Genomic DNA, 23062 nt, shown 5'->3' with positions numbered 1-23062 from the left:
TTTTGTTGTTGTTCAGCCATATGCTTTATCTGATGATTTGCTTTCACGAGTTTATATTTTACTGTTTTTTGTTTCTTCCCAAAGAAAGCAAGTTTCCAGGAGCTATTTCTTAGACATACTAGCAGGAATAGGATCAATATTAATGTTTAGGGAAGTTCCAAAGCTACTATAGCAGTACAGAGAAATTCGATGTAGGTTCAGCATATTGGCAAAATTGTGAGTGCCCACTGGAAAAATGAACTATGATGTGAATCTCTGTAGGCTTTTGGAGTAACAGTAGGAAGAGTGTAGTGGATGGAATAATATAGCTAAAAATTGAATTTATCTGTTAATGAGTGAGATTAAGAGAGAAGTATCAGAGATGTTGGTTAGTTAAGGTAAAGCTAAGTGCAGAAACAGATTAATAAACTGTGACGTTGCAGTGACTTAACAAAATAGAAATCGTTATCTTTCTCTCTTGAAGACCAGGCTTTGTAGTGGTAGTTTGAGTGTGCTCTGCCCACTTAGTTATTCACAGATCCATGCTCTCTGGGGCTCTGCTGTTACCAGTACATAATTTCCAAGATGAGCCAGGGCGTCAACATAGAGCTGACAGATTGTGGAAAAGGGAGGAGTGGGGGATGGTACCTGAGGATTTTATGCACCAGCCCTGGAAGTGGCATGGAGCACTTCTGCCCACATTTTGTTGGCTAGTCACATGGCCACACCAGCCTTAAGGAAGAATGGGAAATACGGTCTCTGTGCGTGCCAAGGAAAGCAAAATATGTTTGATGAATAGTTAATTTTTCTCTGCCTGATATGGTAATTTGATGTTCTTTTGGTGTAATAGAAAATTCAAGTATATGTCTGTTGATTGATTTAACATTTTTTTCTGAATAGATTTTTCTTTTGTTTGAAAGCATTCATTTGTCTGTTTGAAAGTGATTTTATAACTGGTGAGAAGACTTTTAGTTCTACTACCTAATTTTGTAAATGAGGTGAGTGATAGTATTGGAATTGGAATCCGACTTGTTTCATCTACTCTGATAGACTTTCTGCTAGACTATTATCCATCTCTGATAGCTAGTATCTAGTGCTTTAAACTGTTTTATCTAAAGCCAAAGTCTTTTTCTTTTTTTTTTCTTTTTTTTTTGAGATGGAGTCTCACTCTGTCGCCCAGGCTGGAGTGCAGTGGCGTGATCTCGGCTCACTGCAAGCTCCGCCTCCTGGGTTCACGCCATTCTCCTGCCTCAGCTTCCCGAGTAGCTGGGACTACAGGCAAATGCCACCATGCCCAGCTAATTTTTGTATTTTTAGTAGAGGTGGGGTTTCACTATGTTGACCAGGCTGGTCTCAAACTCCTGACCTCAACTGATCCACCCACATTGGCCTCCCAAAGTGCTGGGATTACAGGCATGAGCCACCGTGCCCAGCCAATTTGCTGTTACTTCTTAGCAAACCAAAAAGTATTTGAGAATTGTAGTACATATTGACTTAGGATAACATTTTAGAAGAATAACAGCCCCTTTCAATTGTAAGCTAATAAAAGGGAAAAGAAATCCAAGGAACAAAAAACCATTGCTTTCTTTTTTTTTTTTTTTTTTTTGAGACAGTCTCACTTTGTCGCCCAGGCTGGAGTGCAGTGGCACGATCTTGGCTCACTGCAAGCTCCGCCTCCCAGGTTCATGCCATTCTCCTGCCTCAGCTTCCCGAGTAGCTGGGACTACAGGCGTCCGCTACCACGCCTGGCTAATTTTTTGTATTTTTAGTAGAGACAGGGTTTCACCATGTTAGCCAGGATGGTCTTGATCTCCGTGATCCGCCCGCCTTGGCCTCCCAAAGTGCTGGGATTACAGGCATGAGCCACCGCGCCTGGCCACCATTGCTTTCTTTAAAGACATTATAAAATATTGTCTAACAAAAATTAATGGCAGTAATTCTTATTTTATTCTTCTCATAGTTTAATTTAGTAAACAGATACAAAGGGCCCTTATACCAGACACTGATACATTATTCTGTATAAACCCTACTATGTAAACAGATGCCTGCACTTTACAGATGAGAAAATTGGAGCACAGTAAAATGAGTAAACTTAACTCAGTTCACACTGCTCGCAAGAGACTTAGCTTTAGAACCTAGGACATCCTCCCTTCAAGTCTCTGCTTTCTGTTTTGCCATTATCATATTTTATTCAGTGGGAAGCTAGAGGCAGAGAGGTGAGGCAGTTGTAGTGGTCCTTCTTGGAGTGAAATGAATAGGGCCTCAAGTTTGGCGTTAGCAGTGGGAATAGAGAGGAATGGGCATGTTTTTAGAAGACAGTTTATTTTTAAAAAGCATAAAGGGAATAGTCTAGGGATGCCTTTAGGTTTCTGGTTTGGCCAACTGGATGAATAGGAATGATATTTGTTAAGAGGAGAAAACAGGAAGGTGGAATGGGTTTTGGAAAAATTAATTGGAAATCTTAGGACGTACAGGTTGCTGCCTAGGAGGCAATTTGATACATAGGTCTAGAGAACTCAGGATGCATCTGCAGTTACAGCCTTGGAGTCATGAGCTTATAAATTGTAGTTAATTTTAAAGACATGGATAAGATTGTCTAAGGAGAGTGTAGAGTGAGAATAAAACCAAAGGCTGGGAACCTTAACTAAAGGAAATACAATATAATATTTAAGGGAATAATATCCCTGAATAATCAAGACCTGAGGATGGGATCCAGAGCTTAAGCCTTGTATGACAGGACAGCTCCCTCTTCCCAGATGGGCAGTTACAGATGGGTGGTTACAGATGGGTATAGAGGTAGGGAATTGAGAAAATTCTTGCTCAGTCACTTCCATTTTCCTGTCATGTGCTGAGAAAAGGGGATGTGGTGGGGAAATGGTATGGAATTGATGGGAGACTGGAGATTTAAGAATGACTCTGATGGCTCACGCCTGTAATCCCAGCACTTTGGGAGGCTGAGGTGGGCGGATCACAAGGTCAGGAGTTCGAGACCAGCCTGACCAAAGTGATGAAACCCCGTGTCTACTAAAAATACAAAAATTAGCTGGACATGGTGGCGTTCACCTGAGGCAGGAGAATTGCTTGAACCCAGGAGGCGGAGGTTGCAATGAGCCGAGATTGCACCACTGCACTCCAGCCTGGGAGACAGAGTGAGACTCCGTCCCCGCCCCCAGCCCAAAAATAAAAATAAAAGAATGAATGTGAGTGTAATGGGGATGGGAACTTAACCAGGAATATTTAATAGTTGCTGTTAATCATTTTTGAAAGTTTACCTGAGCAATAAATATAATCCTTTCTGTATAGCAATAGGAATGAATGAGGCAGAAAGTTAGATTAATTCATGGTTTGGGTCGTGCTCATTATTTGGCAGTAGGATGACAGTGGGAGAAGTAGGAAAAGATAAGCAGCCTGATGCATTATTGTGGCCATGTTTGTTGTTAAAATAGAAATACATCCTTCTTTGTTTGTTGGTAAGTAGTATATTGTCAACTGTGATGAGTAGTAAAATTAATAATACAAATTTCAGCACATGTGGTTTATCTCAGAAGCCAAAGGTGCACTGATTCCAAGATACTATATTAGTTTACTAGGCCTGTCATAATAAAATACCACAGACTGGGTGGCTTAAACAGAAATTTATTGTCTTGCAGTTCTGGAGGCCTCAGTCTGAGATCGAGGTGTTGGCAAATTTGATGTCCCCTGAGGTCTCTTTCCATGACATGCAGATGGCTATCTTTTCCCTGGGTCTTCACATGGCCTTGTGCACACGTGCACACACATCCTGTTGTCTCTGTGTGTCCTAATATTTCCTTATGTCACCAGTCATATTCGATAAAAGTACACCTCAATGGACTAATTTTAACTTAATCCCCTCTTTAAAGACCTTGTCTGCAATTACTCACATTCTCAGGTACTAGAGGTTAGGGCTTCAACATATGATCAACATATTTGGGGCAGCCCAGTTCAGTCCATAACAGATACTTTTTGGTTTGTGCACTGCAGCTAGAGGATGAGCTACAAATGTTACTTTGGAGTGGAGGGACTGGGGAGTTGCTTTTAAGTCCAGGGGTGGGTGGGGGTGTTGTGTTGTGCAGCTGAGCTGTGGACTTCTTTTGTAAACCCCCAAAAAGAGGTGCCTTAAGGGGAGAAGCAAATAGTGTCTGATGACTCTACTGGGAACCAGGGATATAAACAGATATTTCATGCAGAGCATATTCTCTCAGGCTGCATTTATAATCTCAGGTAGGTTCAGGAAGCATTGCTTTATTTGAGGCATGGCCCCCTGGTGGAAAGAGAAGTGGCTGTCTCTGCACATAAGGGAAAGAGTCTGGGGGAAGGGAGCCTTATTGATAACCATCACAGGACAGCAGGCATCCCAGCAAGTGAGAACACAGATTTTCTTTCTTTTCTTCTTCCTTCCTTCCTTTTCCTCTTCTACTCCTTTCGTCCCCTATTGGTTGGAGGAGAGAGTATGATGAGAGAGGAACAGAGACTAAAGGAATGGTTGGGGGAATTGGAAGCTGACAATGGGGGCAAGCCTGTGTGAATCCCCTACATTGGCAGGAACCCAGTTGCCTGATAACTGTCATTTTAATGGAGGAGGTCATAGGAAGAGTTTGATGATACTTTGCATATCAAATCATGGCTCAGACAAGGGAAGTCAAAAGCCCTTTCCAACAGCATTTAAAAAATTAAGAAATGATTTGAGAATTATTGGAATGATTTGAGGAATAATTTGTTATATTTTATATCACTTGGTAAGCAGTTCTATAATAAATATAGTTTAGTGTATTAAGAAAATAAAAATATATTTAAAATTTGGGATTTATATTTATTTATATAGTACTTTATATTCCTGTTAAAATATCTTGAATATGACTCCAAGGGACAAGGTAGTTGAAAGTGCAGATGAGTTATTTAAGTGGCTATTATAAGGATTAAGCAAGATAGGAAGAGAATGTGGTCCTTTGGTATTAGGAAAGTCAGTTTTAGAAGATCCCCAGATTGGTCTTAACTTTTCTAGTCTGTGAGGTCTCCCTGTAAGAGGTAAGGCTTGCTCAGTGAGGTGAAGTAGAAAGAGATCGACTTTGCCATCAGACCTGGGCTTTTATGTTTTAATATTCCATATCTCTGTAACCTTGGAACAAAGTGTACAACCTATTTGAATTTCAGCTTTCTTTCCTTTAGCATGAGAACATTAATAGCTACCTCCTGGATTTTTTGGAAATTAAATACATTTATGGAAAGCATTTCTTATTTTGTTTGGCATATAACCATTAACAAATGTTCATTCCTGACCTTTCTTGAATTTAGCAAAATTAATCTATAATATTGTACTAAATTTTAACATTTATTTTCATTTTGGATAAAAACTCAGTGGTACCAATTTGCTCAATACTCGTTCTTCAGTGCTGATGTAAAAACCCTGCCTAGGGCTGGAAGTGGTAGCTCATACCTGTAATCCCAGCACTTTGGGAGGTCATGGTGGGAGGATCACTTGAGACCAGTCTGTGCAACTTAGCAAAACCCTGTCTCTACAAAAAAAAAAAAAAAAGTAAATAAATAAAAATAAAAAAACCATTAGCTAGGCATAGTTGCTTGCTCCTGTAGTCCTAGTTACTGGGGAGGCTAAGGCTTGAGGATCACTTGAGCCAAGGAGTTTGAGGCTGCAGTGAGCCACGATTGTGCCACTGTACTCCAGCCTGTGTGACAGAGCAAGATCATGTCTCTTTTTAAAAAAAAGAAAGACCCATTCCGGGCGCGGTGGCTTACGCCTGTAATCCCAACACTTTGGGAGGCCAAGGTGGGTGAATCACCTGAGGTCGGGAGTTCGAGACCAGCCTAGACAACATGATGAAACCCCGTCTACAAAAATTAGCTGGGTGCGGCAGCAGGCACTTACAATCCCAGCTACTCGGGAGGCTGAGGCAGGAGAGAGAATCACTTGAACCCAGGTGGCAGAGGTTGCAGTGAGCCAAGATCGTGCCACTGTACTCCATCCTGGGCAACAGAGCCAGATTGAGAAGAAAAACCAAAACAAACAAAAAAACCCTACTCAGACAAAATCCAAATTAGTGGAATTCTATTTAGAGTTTACTGTTGGTAGTATAAGCACACATACTTTACAAAGCTGAGGCATATAGATATATTTATTTTCAGTGTGCACTTCATGTATTTGAAAGTAGATTTTTAGCAGAGTGGCCTGTGAATCCAATATAAATCTGATTTCATTTTAACATTTCAGTGATTGATTTGGTGACGCTAACTTGTTTTAAAAATTCATGTACTCAGAGAAATAGTTACAAGTGCAGTTTTTAAAAATTGAGACATTGCATACCACATAATTAACCCTTTTAAATTGAATAATTCATTTGTTTTTACTGTTTTCACAAGGTTATGTACTTATCACTGTCTAATACCAGAACATTTCATCACGCTCAAAAGAAACCTCCTTCCTATTAGCGGTCATTCCGCATTCCCCCTTCTCCTAATACCAGGGTTAGCCCCTGGTCACCACTAATCTACTTTTGTCTCTATGGTAATTTGTCTATTCTGGATATCTCATATAAATTGAATCAAATCATATATGGCCTCTTGCGTCTGGTTTCTTTGAACATGTTTTCAGAGCAGCTATGTCATAGCATGTATCTGTATTTCATTCCTTTTTAATAACTGAATTATAGTCTGTTTTATGGATATACTGTATTTTGTTAATCTGTTATCAGTTGGTGGACTTTTGGGTTGTTTATACTTTTTGGCCTTCGTGAATAATAACTGCTGTTAATATTTGCCTACAAGTCTTTGTGTGACTATATGCTCTCAGCTCTTTTGGGTGTATATACCTAGGAGCGGAATTGCCGAATCATATGTTAAACAATTTCTGAAAAAGCATTAAAAACCAAGAAACAAAGTTGAGTCATGTGAGGTTCAAATTTATAATGAAACCTCTGTCATATCTGTTCGCTTTTATATATAGTTTTTGATGGAGATTTGGACTGGATGTATATTGCTTAAATATGAAAGGAATATGTAAAAATAATCAGAAGCCTTTAACTGGGTTTCCCTGTTATATGTTCTAATGGGAGAACAAGGAAAAAAATAACAATTTACATAAAAGCAACCTACAGACTTCTCTCTTACTGGCAGCTGATTCTGTAAATAATGCTAATTGGATTTCATCCAAGGCAAAGACAGAAGGGGAAGGCATTGTTTGATGGAATATGGCAGTACGTTGAAAATTTTCACCTTGGGGATTATTCACTGAAAATAGCGGATGTCCTTTTTATCAGGTTGAAACATAACTTGTTTAAACATCCTCTTACCTACATGTGACCAAAAATGCTTTTCAGTGTTTTGGGCCAGATGTCCTTGAACTTTCTCCACGTTATAGCATGAAACCTAATTTCTTTCTTTCTTTTCTTTTTTTTTTTTTTCTTTGAGATGGAGTTTTGCTCTTGTTGCCCAGGGTGGAGTGCAATGGCGAGATCTCGGCTCACCACAACCTCTGCCTCCCAGGTTCAAGCGATTCTCTTGCCTCAGCCTCCCAAGTAGCTGGGATTACAGGCATGTGCCACCACACCCGGCTAATTTTGTATTTTTAGTAGAGACGAGGTTTCTCCATGTTGGTCAGACTGGTCTCGAACGCCCAACCTCAGGTGATCCACCCACTTCGGCCTCCCAAAGTGCTGGGATGACAGGTGTGAGCCACCGTGCCTGGCCCATGAAACCTAATTTCTATGGAGCAAAAATGGCCACCTCATCTCTGAAGTAACTTTTGTTAACACATTTCAGGGACAACTTATATAATGACTAGATATACTTGAAAATTAAATATCTGACACTCACCCATATTTAATAGAGATTGACACCAAAGATAAATTTTGAGGACTCTTATTCCATATTCTCTCTTTTCCCTATTAAAAAATAAATCAGGACCTCAAATTCTGCCCTTCATCAGTTTGAACACTAATCTTGTTAGAAAGTATTTTAACTTAAGTACAACTAGATAGTTCTGAATAATTGAATACCAAATTTTAAAATATTTTTGTTTGTTGAGGCACTTAGTTTCATAGACCTTGGTGAGGAGAAACAGATTATTAGAAGGAATTTACGGGAAACAGTTGAGTCTCTTGTACATATGAGTTGCTATCTTTGGGAGAGGGCCAAGGAGCAAAGTCATCTGGGCATTGTCCCCACCCTCAGAGTTCTAGGATGCAAAATAGGTGATCAGACAGCTGTTTGTAATCTAAAACTGACTGAAACATTTAATTGAAGTACAAGTTTTATATAGTGAGAATGAAGAGACGAGTGCCGCCTTGATTGGGGTGTATTAAAACATTTAAACTATTGTTGTAGGTAGAGAAAGATGTGAGAGAAGGCTTCATAGTCACAGAATGGCATGGAATCATGAAAGTATATAGTGTGTTTGGAAGACTACAGAATAAGGTTAAGCAAAACATGGAGAAAAGCTGAACCAGGAATTTAGTGTGGAAAAATGTTGAGAAAAATGGGTATGTTTTATATGGAGATGACTGTCAAGAAGCAGGTAAGGTGGGAAGGGTGTGAGCTTTTGAATTCTAGAAACTTTCACTATTTACTGTGTGACTTGGCTGAATTTCTTAACTTCTCTATGCCTCAATTTGTTCATTAAGGATAGTAATAGTCACATAAGGTTATAGTGAGCATTAAAAAGATGGATGTAAAGTTCCAGATCCATACTCTTAACATGTAGTAGACATTCAAGACTTAGTAAACTGTTATTTTATTTTTAAAAAGTTTGTTGAGGGCTTCTGGGTGATACCCCTAAATAATTGAAAGCACGACTTGAACAGGTATGAATAGTCATGTTTACAGCAGGATTACTTAGAAAAGCCAAAAGGTGGAAGTGACTCAATTGTCTCTCTATAGATGAGTGAATAAACAAAGTGTGGTATATGCATACAATAGAATATTATTCAGCCTTAAACAGGAAATTCTGACATATGTTACAACGTGGATGAAGCTTGAAGACATTATGGAAAGTGAAATAAGCCAATCACAAAAGGGCAAATACTGTATTTGTTACTTACATGAGATACCCAGAGTAGTCAAAATCATAGAGACAAGAAAGTAGAATGGTGGTTGGCAGGAGCTGAGGGGAGGAGGGATGGGGAGTTAGATTAAGAAATGCTAGGTCCAGAGTTTCATTTTGGAAAGATTAATACAAGAATTCTGTAGATGAATGGTAATAATGGTTGTACAACATTATGAATGTATTTAATATGCTAAACTGTACACTTAAAAATGGCTAAGCTGGTAAATGTTATGTTTGTTTTACCACAATTAAATGGAGAAAAAATAAAAATGAAAACTGCTAATTTTTAAAAAAATCAAACGAATTCTAACCACTTCAGCTCTTTAAGCAAGATGCCATAATTCATTTTGTTGGGAGTAAATATTGCTTACTGTATTGCAGTATTTGGCTTACAGAGATGATTGGAGTAAAAGCACATCTTAAGAGTTTGCTCCTGCTCAAGGAAAGACTGAAATTCCTGTTTTCCTAGGTCCTCTGTGATAATTAAGGATTTTGTCCCAGGGTAGATGTCCATTTGTAGAATAGAGTCCTTAAGGAGTTTTTGGACATGCAAGAGTAGAAATGGAGCTAAGTTGAGGGGAGGAACCAAAGAGCCTTGGATAATGAAAGATGAATAATTTTAAATTTCATAGTTGCACAATGGAAGAGGGGAAAGAAAAGCAATAGACAATCAAAAAGCAAAGTACTATTTTTAAAACTACTCCTGCTTCTGAATGAATGTTATTGAACAAAGATGACAATTACGGAGACAATTATATGGTAAAATATCATGCATTTGTCCATGGAAAAAAAAAGTTTGTTCACCTTCATTAGTTGTAAAAAGTTGTTTTGTCCGTGAGTCAATTCAAAACATGGAAAATGGTTTTAGTGAATTTATTTTTAAAAATAATTTGTAATTAGTAAAATCAACTAGGTACAACTAAATGCCAGGCCTGGGCCTCAGTTGTAATAGTACTAGATGCCATGATCTTTATGGTACTTTTAAAATTTGGAATATTTTGAACTATTCTTCCACTGAAATATGAAAAAAAAAGTACTTGAATGAAACTAAACTATATGGCAGCCAAACAGAAATGCTATTTGTTTCTGCAACAAGGCACTGCTGAATGATACAGAATATTAGTAGTATGTTGTTGCTAAAGTGTTTGTGGTCTTATCAACAGCTACATATGAAATAATACTAAATTTAACAAATAGGATCGACAGTGTTACATTGGGCGAGATGGAGAGAATAACAGCCCCCTTTCCATGTAATGCTGCTTATCCTGTTTGTTGAATTTAATATTATTCAAGGCTCAGGAAAATATGTGTGTATTGCCTTCAACTGACATAGTTCTACTTTTTATACTGTCTCCCTACCTACCTATTGCCATGTATAAGACAGGCACCTTGCCAGTTGTGTTTGATTCTGACCATTTAAAGCAGTGCTATTTTTTGCTCAACATGCATACAGATATATGTTTATGTACCCATCTTGGAAATGCAAGCCTTTGTGAGTTATGACTTAACTATAGTGTGAATTGAGGCTGATAATGTAAGTGGGGGTGAAATTAAGCATGGTCTTATAAGCCACGTTAATGGTTTTGCCCTGTATTCTGAGCGCCATGGGAAGCTATTTGGGCTTTAAACTGGGGAATGATGTCGTTACATATTAAAAAGGCAGACAGTCTGCAGTGTGAGAATGGATGTGAAGAGGTCAAGAATAGATGGGGGGAGACCAGGACATGCTTAGAATTGGCAAAACTTGAGAGAACCAGGTTTGGAAGGAAGGTAGTGAGTTCATTGTTGGAAGTGTTGATTTTGAGGTATCTTTGGTAAGGATGTCAGATACTCATTTGGATGTGAGTGCCTGTTGGCCAGAGATGTGAAGTTTAAGGGCAGCAAGGTTACTTGAAACCAAGTATAGATGAACTGGAGGGAACCTAGGACTGCTAGAGGCAGAGACTTAAGAAGACATGACTAGAGAGGTGGAAAAGTGGGAAATCAGGAGATGATGCTGTCAAAGGAACCAAAGGAAAACTTGTTTAAAGAGGGAAGTGGCACAAAATGCTGAATGCTGCTGAGATGAAGATGGAAAGAATGTCCATTAGTCTTATTTATTATGGTAATCTTAGCAAGAACTATTTTGTTTTAGAGATGTACCCAAGCTAGATTGAAGTAGGTTGAGAAGTGTGAGATGAAGTTATTGAGGAAATGATGTAGCCAGCTGCTTCAAGAAACTTAGCTCTGAGGAGGAGGAGACAGATGGAGCAATAGTTGAGAGGAAATATAGGGTTCATGGATAGGACAGATCTGAGTGTGTTTCAGTATTTCTGTAAGATTCAATATAGAACATAAAGTGGGAACACCTAGTACGTTAAAGGGAGAATTCATGTGAAGCTCCCAGCTGGTACTGAATCTTGATCCTGAACCTAATACAGTGACTAGCCACAGAAAATGGAACACCTTCTCTAGGTAGTAGGGCTGAAGGAGAAGTAATACCATTATTTATTTTCCTAATTCCTTATTGTATTCATCAGGCTCCAAACAGGAAACAGAAATTAGATGGTAATATGAACAGGGAAAGTTAAATACAACATACAGACTTATTGACCATATAGGGGATTATAAGAGTAAAAGAGAACTCTAAAGAGTACTGGAATCTCAGATAGAGTGAGCAGCCACTACCCCTAGGGCGGAGGCAGAGCACCCAAGGAACTAAATTTGGCAGAACCCAATCCTCACCCTTCACAGGATGAGGTCCAGACCATGCTGGAGAGGGTGGGCATGTCCCATCGGCTGGCAGAGACGTTTGCTGAGCTGTTGTGCTGATGGACTCTCTGGGAAGCTGTCCATGGGGAAGTGCCATGGAAAGGAATTCCCTGCCCAAGGAGGTGGCTTACTGGGAAGCCATTCTCTGGAGTACAAAAGAAGCTGTCCCCAGGCAGGTGCTACATGCTGTTGGCCACCTTGAAGTGCTGGCTGCCCCACACTCAGGGCTGTGAAGAGGGGCACAGCAGAACCAGGCAGAGAGCTCTTTCCTTTACAGTTCTTTAAGCACCTAGCACCCTGTACTGACAAAGCTTAGTATATTGCCAGCTGGCATGGGAGACATACTTTAAGCATCCACCTCCTTTTTCTGAAATAATGGAACTAAGAGACAAAAATTGACAAGTGATACAGCTATTACTGGTCTTTTAACTTTAAAAAATTTTTTTTGCTGTAGTGACAGACATCCTTATATGTAAATCTTTGTGCATATCTTCTTGTTTAGCTCATAAGAGGCTAACCACATTAGAGCATGGAGATGTGATTATGCATCTTTACGTTTTGCTGTTTGCTTTTGTGTGCATGAAGTATCTTTAGAAGGAAATGAGAAATAGAGATTTTCTTTAGGGGGGGAACTGGGCGGTGTCACCTATTCATAAAACTAAAAATTCATAAAATTAAACATTTAATTAAAAATATTTTTAATTATAAATATAAATATCATCTGTTTTGTTAAACTTAACCTCGTTAATGTTTAATTTCTCAGAACATTATGGTTTGTTAAATTGTCCCTTCTGACCTATATTTGGGCATCATTTGCAGCTCAGAATGAGTCAGGATATTTTCATTTAGTTAAGTTTCCTCTTAGTGCTATCAAAACCAGGGTCACCCATTTTCCCTTGTATCCTGGACCTTTTGCCTGGCATTTGATGTGATGATACTACAGCTGTTAGCCTCCCCAGCACTGTTGCTGCCATACCAGAAGTGTAGTGGCAGGTGGGGGAGACTTGTAAGTAGCAGGACTCTGTCATAAAAAATGTTAGAGAACTTAAATATCCTCTTAAGTTCTGAGTTTTCTTTGCATAATCAGAAATGTATTCTCTTGCTATTTTTACAACAAACCCTTAAAAAGTTTCTTAAACTAACAATAATAATTAAGAAATGCTTTTTCCCTGTATCACCTTTTAGATTAAGACATAAAATAATATTGAAAATTGTGGCTATAGAATATAGTTTTTTGTTGTTGTTGTTGTTGCTGTTGTTGTTTTTGAGATGGAATCTTGCTCTGTTGCCCAGGCTGGAGTGCAGTGGCACAATCTCGGCTCATTGCAAGCCCTGCCTCCCGGGTTCATGCCATTCTCCTGCCTCAGCCCCCAAAGTAGCTGGGACTACAGGCACCCGCCACCATGCCCAGCTAATTTTTTGTATTTTTAGTAGAGACGGGGTTTCACCATGTTAGCCAGGATGGTCTCGATCTCCTGACCTCGTGACCCGCCGGCCTTGGCCTCCCAAAGTGCTGGGATTACAGGTGTGAGCCACCAGCGCCCGGCCAGAAAGTAGTTGTTTTAAAACACTTGGAAAAGTATAGTACTGTAGACATGTAACAAAATTGCACTTGTGCCCTTTACATTTATATAAACATTTTTAAAAGTATTTAAGTTACATTTTGATCTTTACCAAAATTTACTCTTCCATTCAAGGGTTGTTTCTATCTTGTACAAAATTGTATTGCATAGCTCTTTTTTTTTTTTAAACGTAAACTACCAAAGCAGAAAGGAGTTATCTAGTCTTAGATCCATTTTGAACTATGAAAAGATAAACGGTATTTTGACACTTTTACCTACATTAGTTAAAAGTGATTTTGCCTATTAAAACTTTAAGAAAGATCCAAATTATTATTATTATTATTATTTTTTTGCGACGAGTCTCGCTCTGCCGTCTAGGCTGCAGTGCAGTGGCATGATCTCGGCTCACTGCAAGCTCCGCCTCCCGGGTTCACGCCATTCTCCTGCCTCAGCCTCCTGAGTAGCTGGGACTACAGGCGCCCGCCACCACGCCCGGCTAAGTTTTTTTATTTTTAGTAGAAACGTGGTTTCACCATGTTAGCCAGGATGGTCTGGATCTCCTGACCTCGTGATCCACCCGCCTGGGCCTCCCAAAGTGCTGGGATTACAGGCGTGAGCCATCGTGAACGGCCCAAATGATTCTTAATTTTATGTCTCATTTGTTTGAATCATTGCTTTGTTACCCAGCAAAATAAAACAAATTAATTTATATAATTTTTATTAAAGCCTATCAAAATTATGGAATAGGATTTTCTTTTCTTCCCCCCCCTCCACCTTTTTTTTTTTTTTTTTTGAGACGAAGTCTCGCTCTTGTCCCCCAGGCTGGAGTGCAATGGTGCGATCTCGGCTCACTGCAACCTTCGGCTCCTGGATTCAAGCGATTCTCCTGCCTCAGCCTCCCGAGTAGCTGGGATTACGGGCTCCTGCCACCACACCCGGCTAATATTTTTTGTATTTTTAGTAGAGATGGGGTTTCGCCATGTTGGCCAGGATGGTCTCGAACTCCTGACCTCAGGTGATCCTCCCACCTCAGCCTCCCAAAGTGCTGGGATTACAGGCGGGAGCCACCGTGCCCGGCCAGAATAAGGTTTTCTTAAATCCTTATTACTTAAACTCTTAAAAAATTTTTTTTCTGGCTGGGCACAGTGGCCCAGAGATTACAGGCGCCCGCCACCACGTCCAGCTAATTTTTGTATTTTTAGTAGAGTTGGGATTTTGCTGTGTTGGCCAGGCTGGTCTCCATCTCCTGACCTGAAGTGATCCACCCGCCTTGGCCTTTTAAAGTGCTGGGATTACAGGCGTGAGCCACCGTGCCTGGTCCCCAGGCCATTCTTTCTATTCTAAGTGTCTAGTCTAGTACTGGCATTGTAGTAGGCATCCATTAAGCTTTTTTTTGAGCTAGATGATGATCAATATGAAGTTTTTTTATTATGACATTCTTACTAATTAAGTGCTTATTCTTAGTAATTTTCTTTGTCACCTTTTCAGGACTACAGGAATATGTGGAAGCTGTCTCTTTTCAACACTTCATCAAAACACGATCATTAATTAGTATGGATGAAATTAATAAACAATTGATATTTACGACTGAAGACAATGGGAAAGAAAATAAAACTGTGAGAATTTAAAATTTATTTCACATTATATAATTTATGTAACAGTATGATGATTCTAGTAGATTTACTGGCTTATGCTAAGATTGAGATGGGAATGTTCTTTCTAAAGTATGGTTTTGTAGAGTCTCAACTAGGAAATGGTCTTTTTAAATATTTCAGTTAGTGGATAGAACAAGAACAACTCTGGGCATATTGGGAAAGTAATGCTCTTTACCTAAAGCATTATGGAGTGCTTACTGTAAGTCCTCTTTTGGTTTTACTCTCTATTTTTCACTTGCCCTTTGTAAGCACTGTCTTATTTAATCCTTTTATTAACCATATGTGGTAAGCATTATTACTCTCATTTTACAGAGAAAGAAACAGACTTTTAGAGAGGTTAAGTAACTTGCCAGAAGCCACACAACTAAAAAGTGTGGCAGAGCTAAGATTTGAAGTTAGGTATTTTGAATCCAAGCCTGTGCCCTTGTCCGCTCTGCCAGCGCTTCTCACAGTGTGCTACAGGGATCCCTTGCATCAGGTACCTACCTCAAAGGGTTGTTTTAAAGGATTTGACTTAAAGGTTATTAATCAGGCAATATACAGCAGCACCTGACACGTAATATACATTATATACAGCACCTGACACGGAAGTGCTCAGTAGTTTGCCATTATAAAGTAGGTTTTATATAGTGAGAGCTGTTAATCATTTACTCAATTCATAATGCTTATATCTGAAATTTATGTAGCTTTTCTGAATTAAGAAAAACTTTGCAGTTTGACTTTTAAACAAATACTATTTTTTTCCTTCTGGGTTTCAAGATATAACAGGCAGTAAGGTAAGCTGTATTGACTATTTGATACTTTCTGAGATACCAGTACACTTAAAATTAAATATTTTTAAATAATTTATATTATTTAAATAATTGTTTATTAAATTATTAATAATTTAATTTAATAAATATTAAATAATTATTTTAAAATTTTTCTTTATTTTTTCTTTTTAAAATTATTTTTAAAAACACCATATATTAAGGATAGGTAGGCAGGAGATGGAAGACACTGTAGAAATAATATTTTCTTGAATATCAACTAAAATATTAATACAAATGAGACTAATTTGGCATGACAGGTATAACTTACTTTAAGGAAGCCATGTATTAACTTTAAGTTATATGAAGTGTATTAAGGAGGAAATGTATTTTGAGAAGTAAAATTTCTTCATATTTTTTATTCATATAGTGTAGACTGAATTACACAAAGAAGTAAAGTAGGTCTATTTGACCCTGCTTCTCATGTGATATTAGGGAAGTTACCACACTTTCCTTTAAAGTTCTCTGTGTATCAAAATGAAAATATTGGGGAAAAGGCCAGAAAATTGAGAGTCAAAGTACTGTTTTCAGGACTTAGGTACCAGATTATTTTAAGATTATGGGGCTATAATATTCATATACATGTTTCAAATTGTATAAGACTATATTCATAAATAAGTTTTAGTGCTAAAGATGCTTGGTGCTGAAATTTCTGGGAATTTGATTGGGAAAGGTATTTTGCTCTGACTTGCCTGTTGAGAATATTGTCAAAACTATTTAATTTTTATTTTAAAAAGTTTTGTGAAAAATTTCAAACATGCAGAAAAATAGAATGGAAACAATAGTGCCACTAACTAGCTATCATATTCCCATAGCTCAACGTCATATTACCTGTGATGTTTCTCGGACCTCATTTCTTATGCTAAATGATGAGGACGTTGCACCAGATGGTCTCTGCAGAGTCCAAACAATGTTAGGATTCAAGTATTAGATACATAGCAAAGAGTGATCTTAATAAAGCTGTCTCCCTCGTCTCAGCTTATATTTATGTAACTTCCTTTAAACTTTACTCAAAAGAATTATCTCATTAGTTCCTCAAATGCACAATTCTTACCTGTATGCCTTTGTAGTTCCCACTACCTAAAATGTCCTTTGATGTAACTGCAACTTCACCTACCCTTTTATACATACCGTCTCTTAATAACAATTTAGGCATCGTCTCTACCAGAAAGAATTCAGTAGAGGGAAATTGATGTGGAGAGAGATTTCATGATGATATCATGATAGCAGCTAGCATTTGTTGAATATTTACTTTGTGTTGGGCATTATGCCAAGAACTTGGTAAATGTTCTCATTTAACCCTTAAAATAAACCTCTGAGGTAGGTACTGTTATCCCATTTTACAGATGAGGAAACTGAGGTTTAGAGAGATGAAATAACTTGCCCAAGGGCATACACCTTATGAAGCAAGGTCCTGGAAGAGGTGGGAGGAGATGGGTCAAGGTCATTTGGAAGAGTTAACCTCAAACAAGAGGAGGGACAACTCATCATCTGAGACTGGAGGATAGAAGGTAAAGATGGGTGTGGATATAAATTTTTTTTTTTTTTTTTTGGTAGGGATAAAGGCAGTTGCGAGAAATTGTGCTAGGTAAGCTGGCAAATGACCAGGTCACTGAAATTGGGCAAGGTTGTCTACTGAAAGTGAAGAGGTTTGGGATTTGAGTAGAGCCCTGAGGAGAGTGGTGAAAGGTTTGAAATTGTGTTTGAAGAGGCTGGAAAGAGAACCATCTAATGATAAGTAAAAGGATTGGAGAGTAATTTGTAGCAGTACAGACTCTGCAGTTGTGATTACCATTTTTTTTTAACTCAGTGAGTGGTACTCAGCCACCTGAATAAAGGACTAATGAGTATATTTTAGTATTGATTGAGGATTCTGTTTTTGCTGGGTAGGTGCAGTAGAAAATATAGCAGTCTAAGGGAATTGAGGATGCAGTGAGAGAATAATAAATTGTGACGGTGAGTGCTAAGTAGGGAAAGACAAGAAGCCAGAAAAAGACTGAGCTTCTTAGGAAAACATTGATGGATCACAAACTCGGAGGGCTGTATGGTTTTTCATTTAAGAAAGTAATTGTCGCGCAATAAAGTTATTAAGCCTTGTTTAAGAATATTTTTATTTTGTACGTCAAGTGGAGTTGGAAATAGTTGGTTTCATAATGATATATTTCAAAAGTATCTTGAAGTCATCTGGTTCAATTCACTACCCAGGGCACACATTCCTCCTGTAACATCCCAAGTGGTTATTAAGCAAAACAGATTTATTTTATTTAGAAAAAATTAGTATGACTGATTTGCTATTGATTTTGTACTTCTATAATAAATGTGATACATGCTATATTCACTCTTTTTCACAGTGTTCTTTCTTGTGTGTGTGTGTGTGTTTTTTTGTTTTGTTTTGTTTTTTTACCAGCCCTCCTCTGATGCACAGGATAAGCAGTTTGGTACTTGGAGACTGAGAGTCACACCTGTCGATTACCTACTGGGAGTGGCTGACTTAACTGGAGAATTGATGCGGATGTGTATTAACAGTGTGGGGAATGGGGACATTGATACCCCCTTTGAAGTGAGCCAGTTTTTACGTCAGGTTTATGATGGGTTTTCATTCATTGGCAACACTGGACCTTACGAGGTTTCTAAGAAGCTGTATACCTTGAAACAAAGTTTGGCCAAAGTGGAGAATGCTTGTTATGCCTTGAAAGTCAGAGGGTCAGAAATTCCAAAACATATGTTGGCAGATGTGTTTTCAGTTAAAACAGAAATGATAGATCAAGAAGAGGGCATTTCTTAGAATCTAACATTACTCAGTTACTAATTCTTTTGAGAACTCCTAAGAGACCAATTTGTAAGACTTATTTAGTATTTCATTTAACTTTATTGTGGCTTTTACATAGAAACATATTCAGTTGTACTTGTTTTAAATTGTATACAAGCTGTACATAAAATTAGCCAAATGAATCATTTGTTATATCTTATTCATGAAAGTTTGCATACAGATGTTTGCATATATGCCTTTTTGAATTTTTGCTGGTTAACCTTTATCATTTATCTTTGTAATGGGAACATGCTTCAGAGTGTACCTTTTGCCATAACCTATTTTAATTTACTTTTTCTGAAGTTTGGAGTGATAATTTTTAGTGGAAGCAATTTGTAATTTAAGTTGGTGGTTTTATTATATATAGAAAATATTTTTTAGTTAAACTTCTGGACTTGAGCGTCCTGTTTAAATTTCTTGTTAATATTGTGCCAAGCCTCAAAAATAGGCTTATTCCATGGAACAAGAATTAAAAATGAATAAGCTATCAATATATAATTTAAGTACAAGTTTAGGCTGGGCGTGGTGGCTCACGCCTGTAATCCCAGCACTTTGGGAGGCCGAGGTAGGCAGATCACGAGGTCAAGAGATCAAGACCAGCCTGACCAACGTGGTGAAACCTCTTCTCTACTAAAATTACAAAAATTAGCTGGATGTGGTGGTATGTGCCTGTAATCGCAGCTACTTGGGAGGCTGAGGCAGGAGAATCGCTTGAACCCGGGAGGCAGAGGTTGCAGTGAGCCAAGATTGCGCCACTGCACTCCAGCCTGGGTAACAGAGCAAGACTCCATCTCAAAAAAAAAAAAAAAGAAAAAAGAAAGTACAAGTTTATAAAGTATTATAGTGAAAAATTCACATTCTGGCTGATTGTAGGCCATTTAAAATTTATATAAAACAACCTTCCATAAAAATTTGACAGGTGCCCAGATGTTACTTTCTCCATTTATTATTATTATTTTTTTAATCACAGAAGGTCTGATAGAGAATTGGAGCTAAATTATAATATTTTTGTTGGTAAAGTTGAGTTATGTACTTGTACATACAATGGAAATGCTTTTAGTAGTGATTATTTAGCAATTTTTGTTTCTGTTATATTAGGCATGTTTGGAGGCTTTCCTATTCTAGCATTTAAATTTAAATTTTATTAAAATTAAATAATTTAAATCTAGCATTTAAATTTAAATAATTTAAGTCTAGCATTTACATTTAAATAATTATAATGAAGTTTTGAAATACTAAGTTAATCCAGACCTTTAGTTGTCCCGTGGTGTTAATAAAGTTGCCAAAGAAAATGTATTATGAACAATTCAGCAATAAGACAATTGTCAACACAGTTGAGAATAACAATGGTAATCGTTAGTAATATTTAGAATTGGAATTTGCCTACTGAAATAGTTAGAGATGATTACTTGTGATGTGAAACTGAATTGAGCATGACAACCAGACATTTCCAGTTGGTTTTGTAAGTTTTGAGAATCTAGATACTGGGTTTTATTTTTTGAAAGATTAGCTCTGTTTGTAAGGGCTGATTCCTTGAAAATGTAATTTTCCAGAAAAACACCTAAAGAAAATAAAACATGGACATGCCTAGTAAATTCTGTTTTTTTGTTTGTTCGTGTTAGTGATGGTGGGTTTTTTGGTTTTCCAACTCACCTGTAGTCAACTCACTACAGGTGAGTTGGTGCCATTGCTACTGATATATCTCCACAGTTCATGTCATACTAATACTGTGGATGTTACGCCAACTCTGAGTGTCTCACTTTTAAAAATACTTACTATGATGGCATCATGTGTGGTAACAGTTTTCATCTTTAATAGAAAAAGAAACTGGTTCTAGGTCATATGGTAAGTTACTGACAAAATTCTGAAAGAATATTGGGTTCTTTCATAAATAATTTCCGGCATGTATTACATCAGTGAATTTTTTTATTTTTTTAGACTTAGTCTCTCTCTGTTGCCCAGGCTGGAGTGCAGTGGCATGATCTTGGCTCACTGCAGCCTCCACTTCCTGGGTTCAAGCGATTTTCCTTCCTCAGCCTCCTGAGTAGCTGGGATTACAAGCACATGCCACCATGCCTGGCTAATTTTCTATTTTTAGTAGAGATGGCGTTTTCATCATGTTGGCCAGGTTGGTCTCAAACACCTGACCTCAAGTGATCCTCTCACTTCAGCCTCCCAAAGTGCTGGGATTACAGGCGTGAGCCACTGTGCGCAGCCTACATCAGTGATTTTTAAAGTACACATTGAGTGCCCTGGGGCTTTTTGAAGGTGTCTCAAAGAAAGATGATATTTAAATTAGATTGGCAGAACAGATTTGAAAATTCAGTCCCTTTATGTCTACATAAGACTTACTTTAGATTCAGACACACAAGTAGATTGAAAGTAAAAGGATGGAAAAAGATACTCCATGCAAACAGTAACCGAAAGAGAGCTAGAGTGGTTATATGAATAATATCCAACAAGGTAGACTTCAAAAAAATTATTTTTTGCTAGAAACAACATACAATAAAAGACTCAACCCATCAAGAATACGTAACAATTATATACGTGTGTGTATACGTGTACACACATATTTCTAACAGATCCCCAAAATACCTAAAGCAAAATTTAAGTGGAGAGAAATAGACAATTCAACAGTAATCATTGTAGATTTCAGTACCCCACTTCCAATGGCTAGGACACTAGGACAGAAGATCAGTAAGGAACTTGAACCACTCTGTAGACCAATTGGATTTAACAGACATATATACAGAACACTCCACTGAACAGCAGAATGCATATTTTTCTCAAGTGCACATGAAACATTCTTTGCAAAATTTTAGACCACAAAACATCTCAATAAATTTAAAAATACTGAAATCATACAAAATGTGTTCTCTTACCACAATGGAATGAAACTATAAATCAATAGAAGGAAAGTGGTATAATTTACTAATAGGTGGAAGTTAAACAATGTACTCCTAAGTAACCAGTGGGTCAAAGATGAAATCACAGGGAAATTAGAAAATACTTTGGGGTGAATGGAAAGAAAAAGTTGATATACAATAGCATATGGGATGCAGTGGAGCTGTGTTGAGATAGAACTTTATAGCTTTAAATGCCTGCATTTAAAGAAGGTTTCAAATTAATAAGCTAAACTTCAGCCTTAAGAAATTAGAAAAAGAAGGGCAAAGTAAACCACAAAAGAAGCAGAAGAAAGGTAATAAAGATTTTAGCAGAAATACGAAATACAGAAGAGAAAAACAATTGAGGGCTGGGCGTGGCAGCTCACACCTGTAATCCCAGCACTTTGGGAGGCTGAGGCCGGTGGATAACCTGAGGTCAGGAGCTCGAGACCAGTCTGGCCAACATGGCGAAACCTTGTCTCTACTAAAAAATACAAAAGTTAGTTGGGTGCGGTGGCACCTAGCTACTTGGGAGGCTGAGGCAGGAGAATCTCTTGAACCCAGGAGGTGGAGGTTGCAGTGAGCCACTGCACTCCAGCCTGGGTGACAGAGCGAGACTCCATCCAAAAATAATAATAATAATTGAGAATAGCAACAAAACCAAAAGTTGACTCTTTGTGAAGATCAACAAAATAAACCTTTGGCTAAACTGATCAAGAAAAAAAGACTCAAATTACTAAGATCAGGAATGAACGAGGGAACGTTATTACCAACCATACAGAAGTAAAAAGTGCAGTGGTGCGATCTCGGCTCACTGCAACCTCCGCCTCCTGGGTTCAAGCAATTCTCCTGTCTCAGCCTCCCTAGTAGCTGGGAATACAGGTGCACACCACTACACCCTTCTAGTTTTTGTATTTTTAGTAGAGACGGGGTTTCACCATATTGGTCAGGCTAGTCTCGAGCTCCTGACCTCAGGTGATCCACCCGTCTCGGCCTCCCAAAGGGCTGGGATAACAGGTATGAGTCACCACACCCAGCCTTCTTTTCTTTTTTGTAGAGACAAGGTCTCGCTATGTTGCCCAGGCTGGTCTCAAACCCCCAAGCTCAAGTGATCCTCTTGCCACAGCCTCCCAGGAATATACCTCATTCAATAGACTATACCCACAATTATATATAATGCATAATCATATGTGATTATATTTTGCATATAATGTAAGGAGATTTCATAGATCCTCTGAAATTCATCTATGGATGCTCTAAAACTATGTTGCTGGAACTCAGATTAAGAACCCTTGTCTCAGCCTCCCGAGTAGCTGGGACTACAGGCGCACACTGCTACACCCTGCTAGTTTTTGTATTTTTAGTAGAGGTGGGATTTCACCATGTTGTGCAGGCTGGTCTTGAACTCCTGACATCAGGTGATCCACCCACCTCGGCCTCCCAAAGTGCTGGGATTACAGGCGTGAGCCACCGTCCCCAGCGCTAGAGTGTTTCTCTATAGAGAAACATTAATGGCTTTCATATCTTCCTGAAATGGAT

At 38.3% G+C, this 23062-nt stretch overlaps 1 protein-coding gene across 2 annotated transcripts in view; it reads left to right on the top strand.

Annotated features, from left to right (window-relative positions):
* Window positions 1-20233, top strand: part of TSNAX (translin associated factor X) — a 38559-nt gene extending 18326 nt beyond the window's left edge. Inside the window, exons 5-6 of one of the 2 annotated variants that reach the window (XM_003824479.5) lie at window positions 14854-14981; window positions 18237-20233. In XM_003824479.5, coding sequence (XP_003824527.1) covers window positions 14854-14981; window positions 18237-18614 — 506 coding nt within the window. In that variant the 3' untranslated portion in view covers window positions 18615-20233. Of the gene's footprint in view, window positions 1-14853; window positions 14982-17175 lie in introns of both variants that reach the window. The other variant, XM_055102317.2, reaches the window with a different exon arrangement.
* Window positions 20234-23062: the final 2829 nt, after the last annotated feature.

The sequence above is a fragment of the Pan paniscus genome, chromosome 1 (assembly GCF_029289425.2).
Source record: "Pan paniscus chromosome 1, NHGRI_mPanPan1-v2.0_pri, whole genome shotgun sequence".
Lineage (NCBI taxonomy): Eukaryota > Metazoa > Chordata > Mammalia > Primates > Hominidae > Pan > Pan paniscus.
This window is presented reverse-complemented; position numbering and strand designations above follow the sequence as displayed.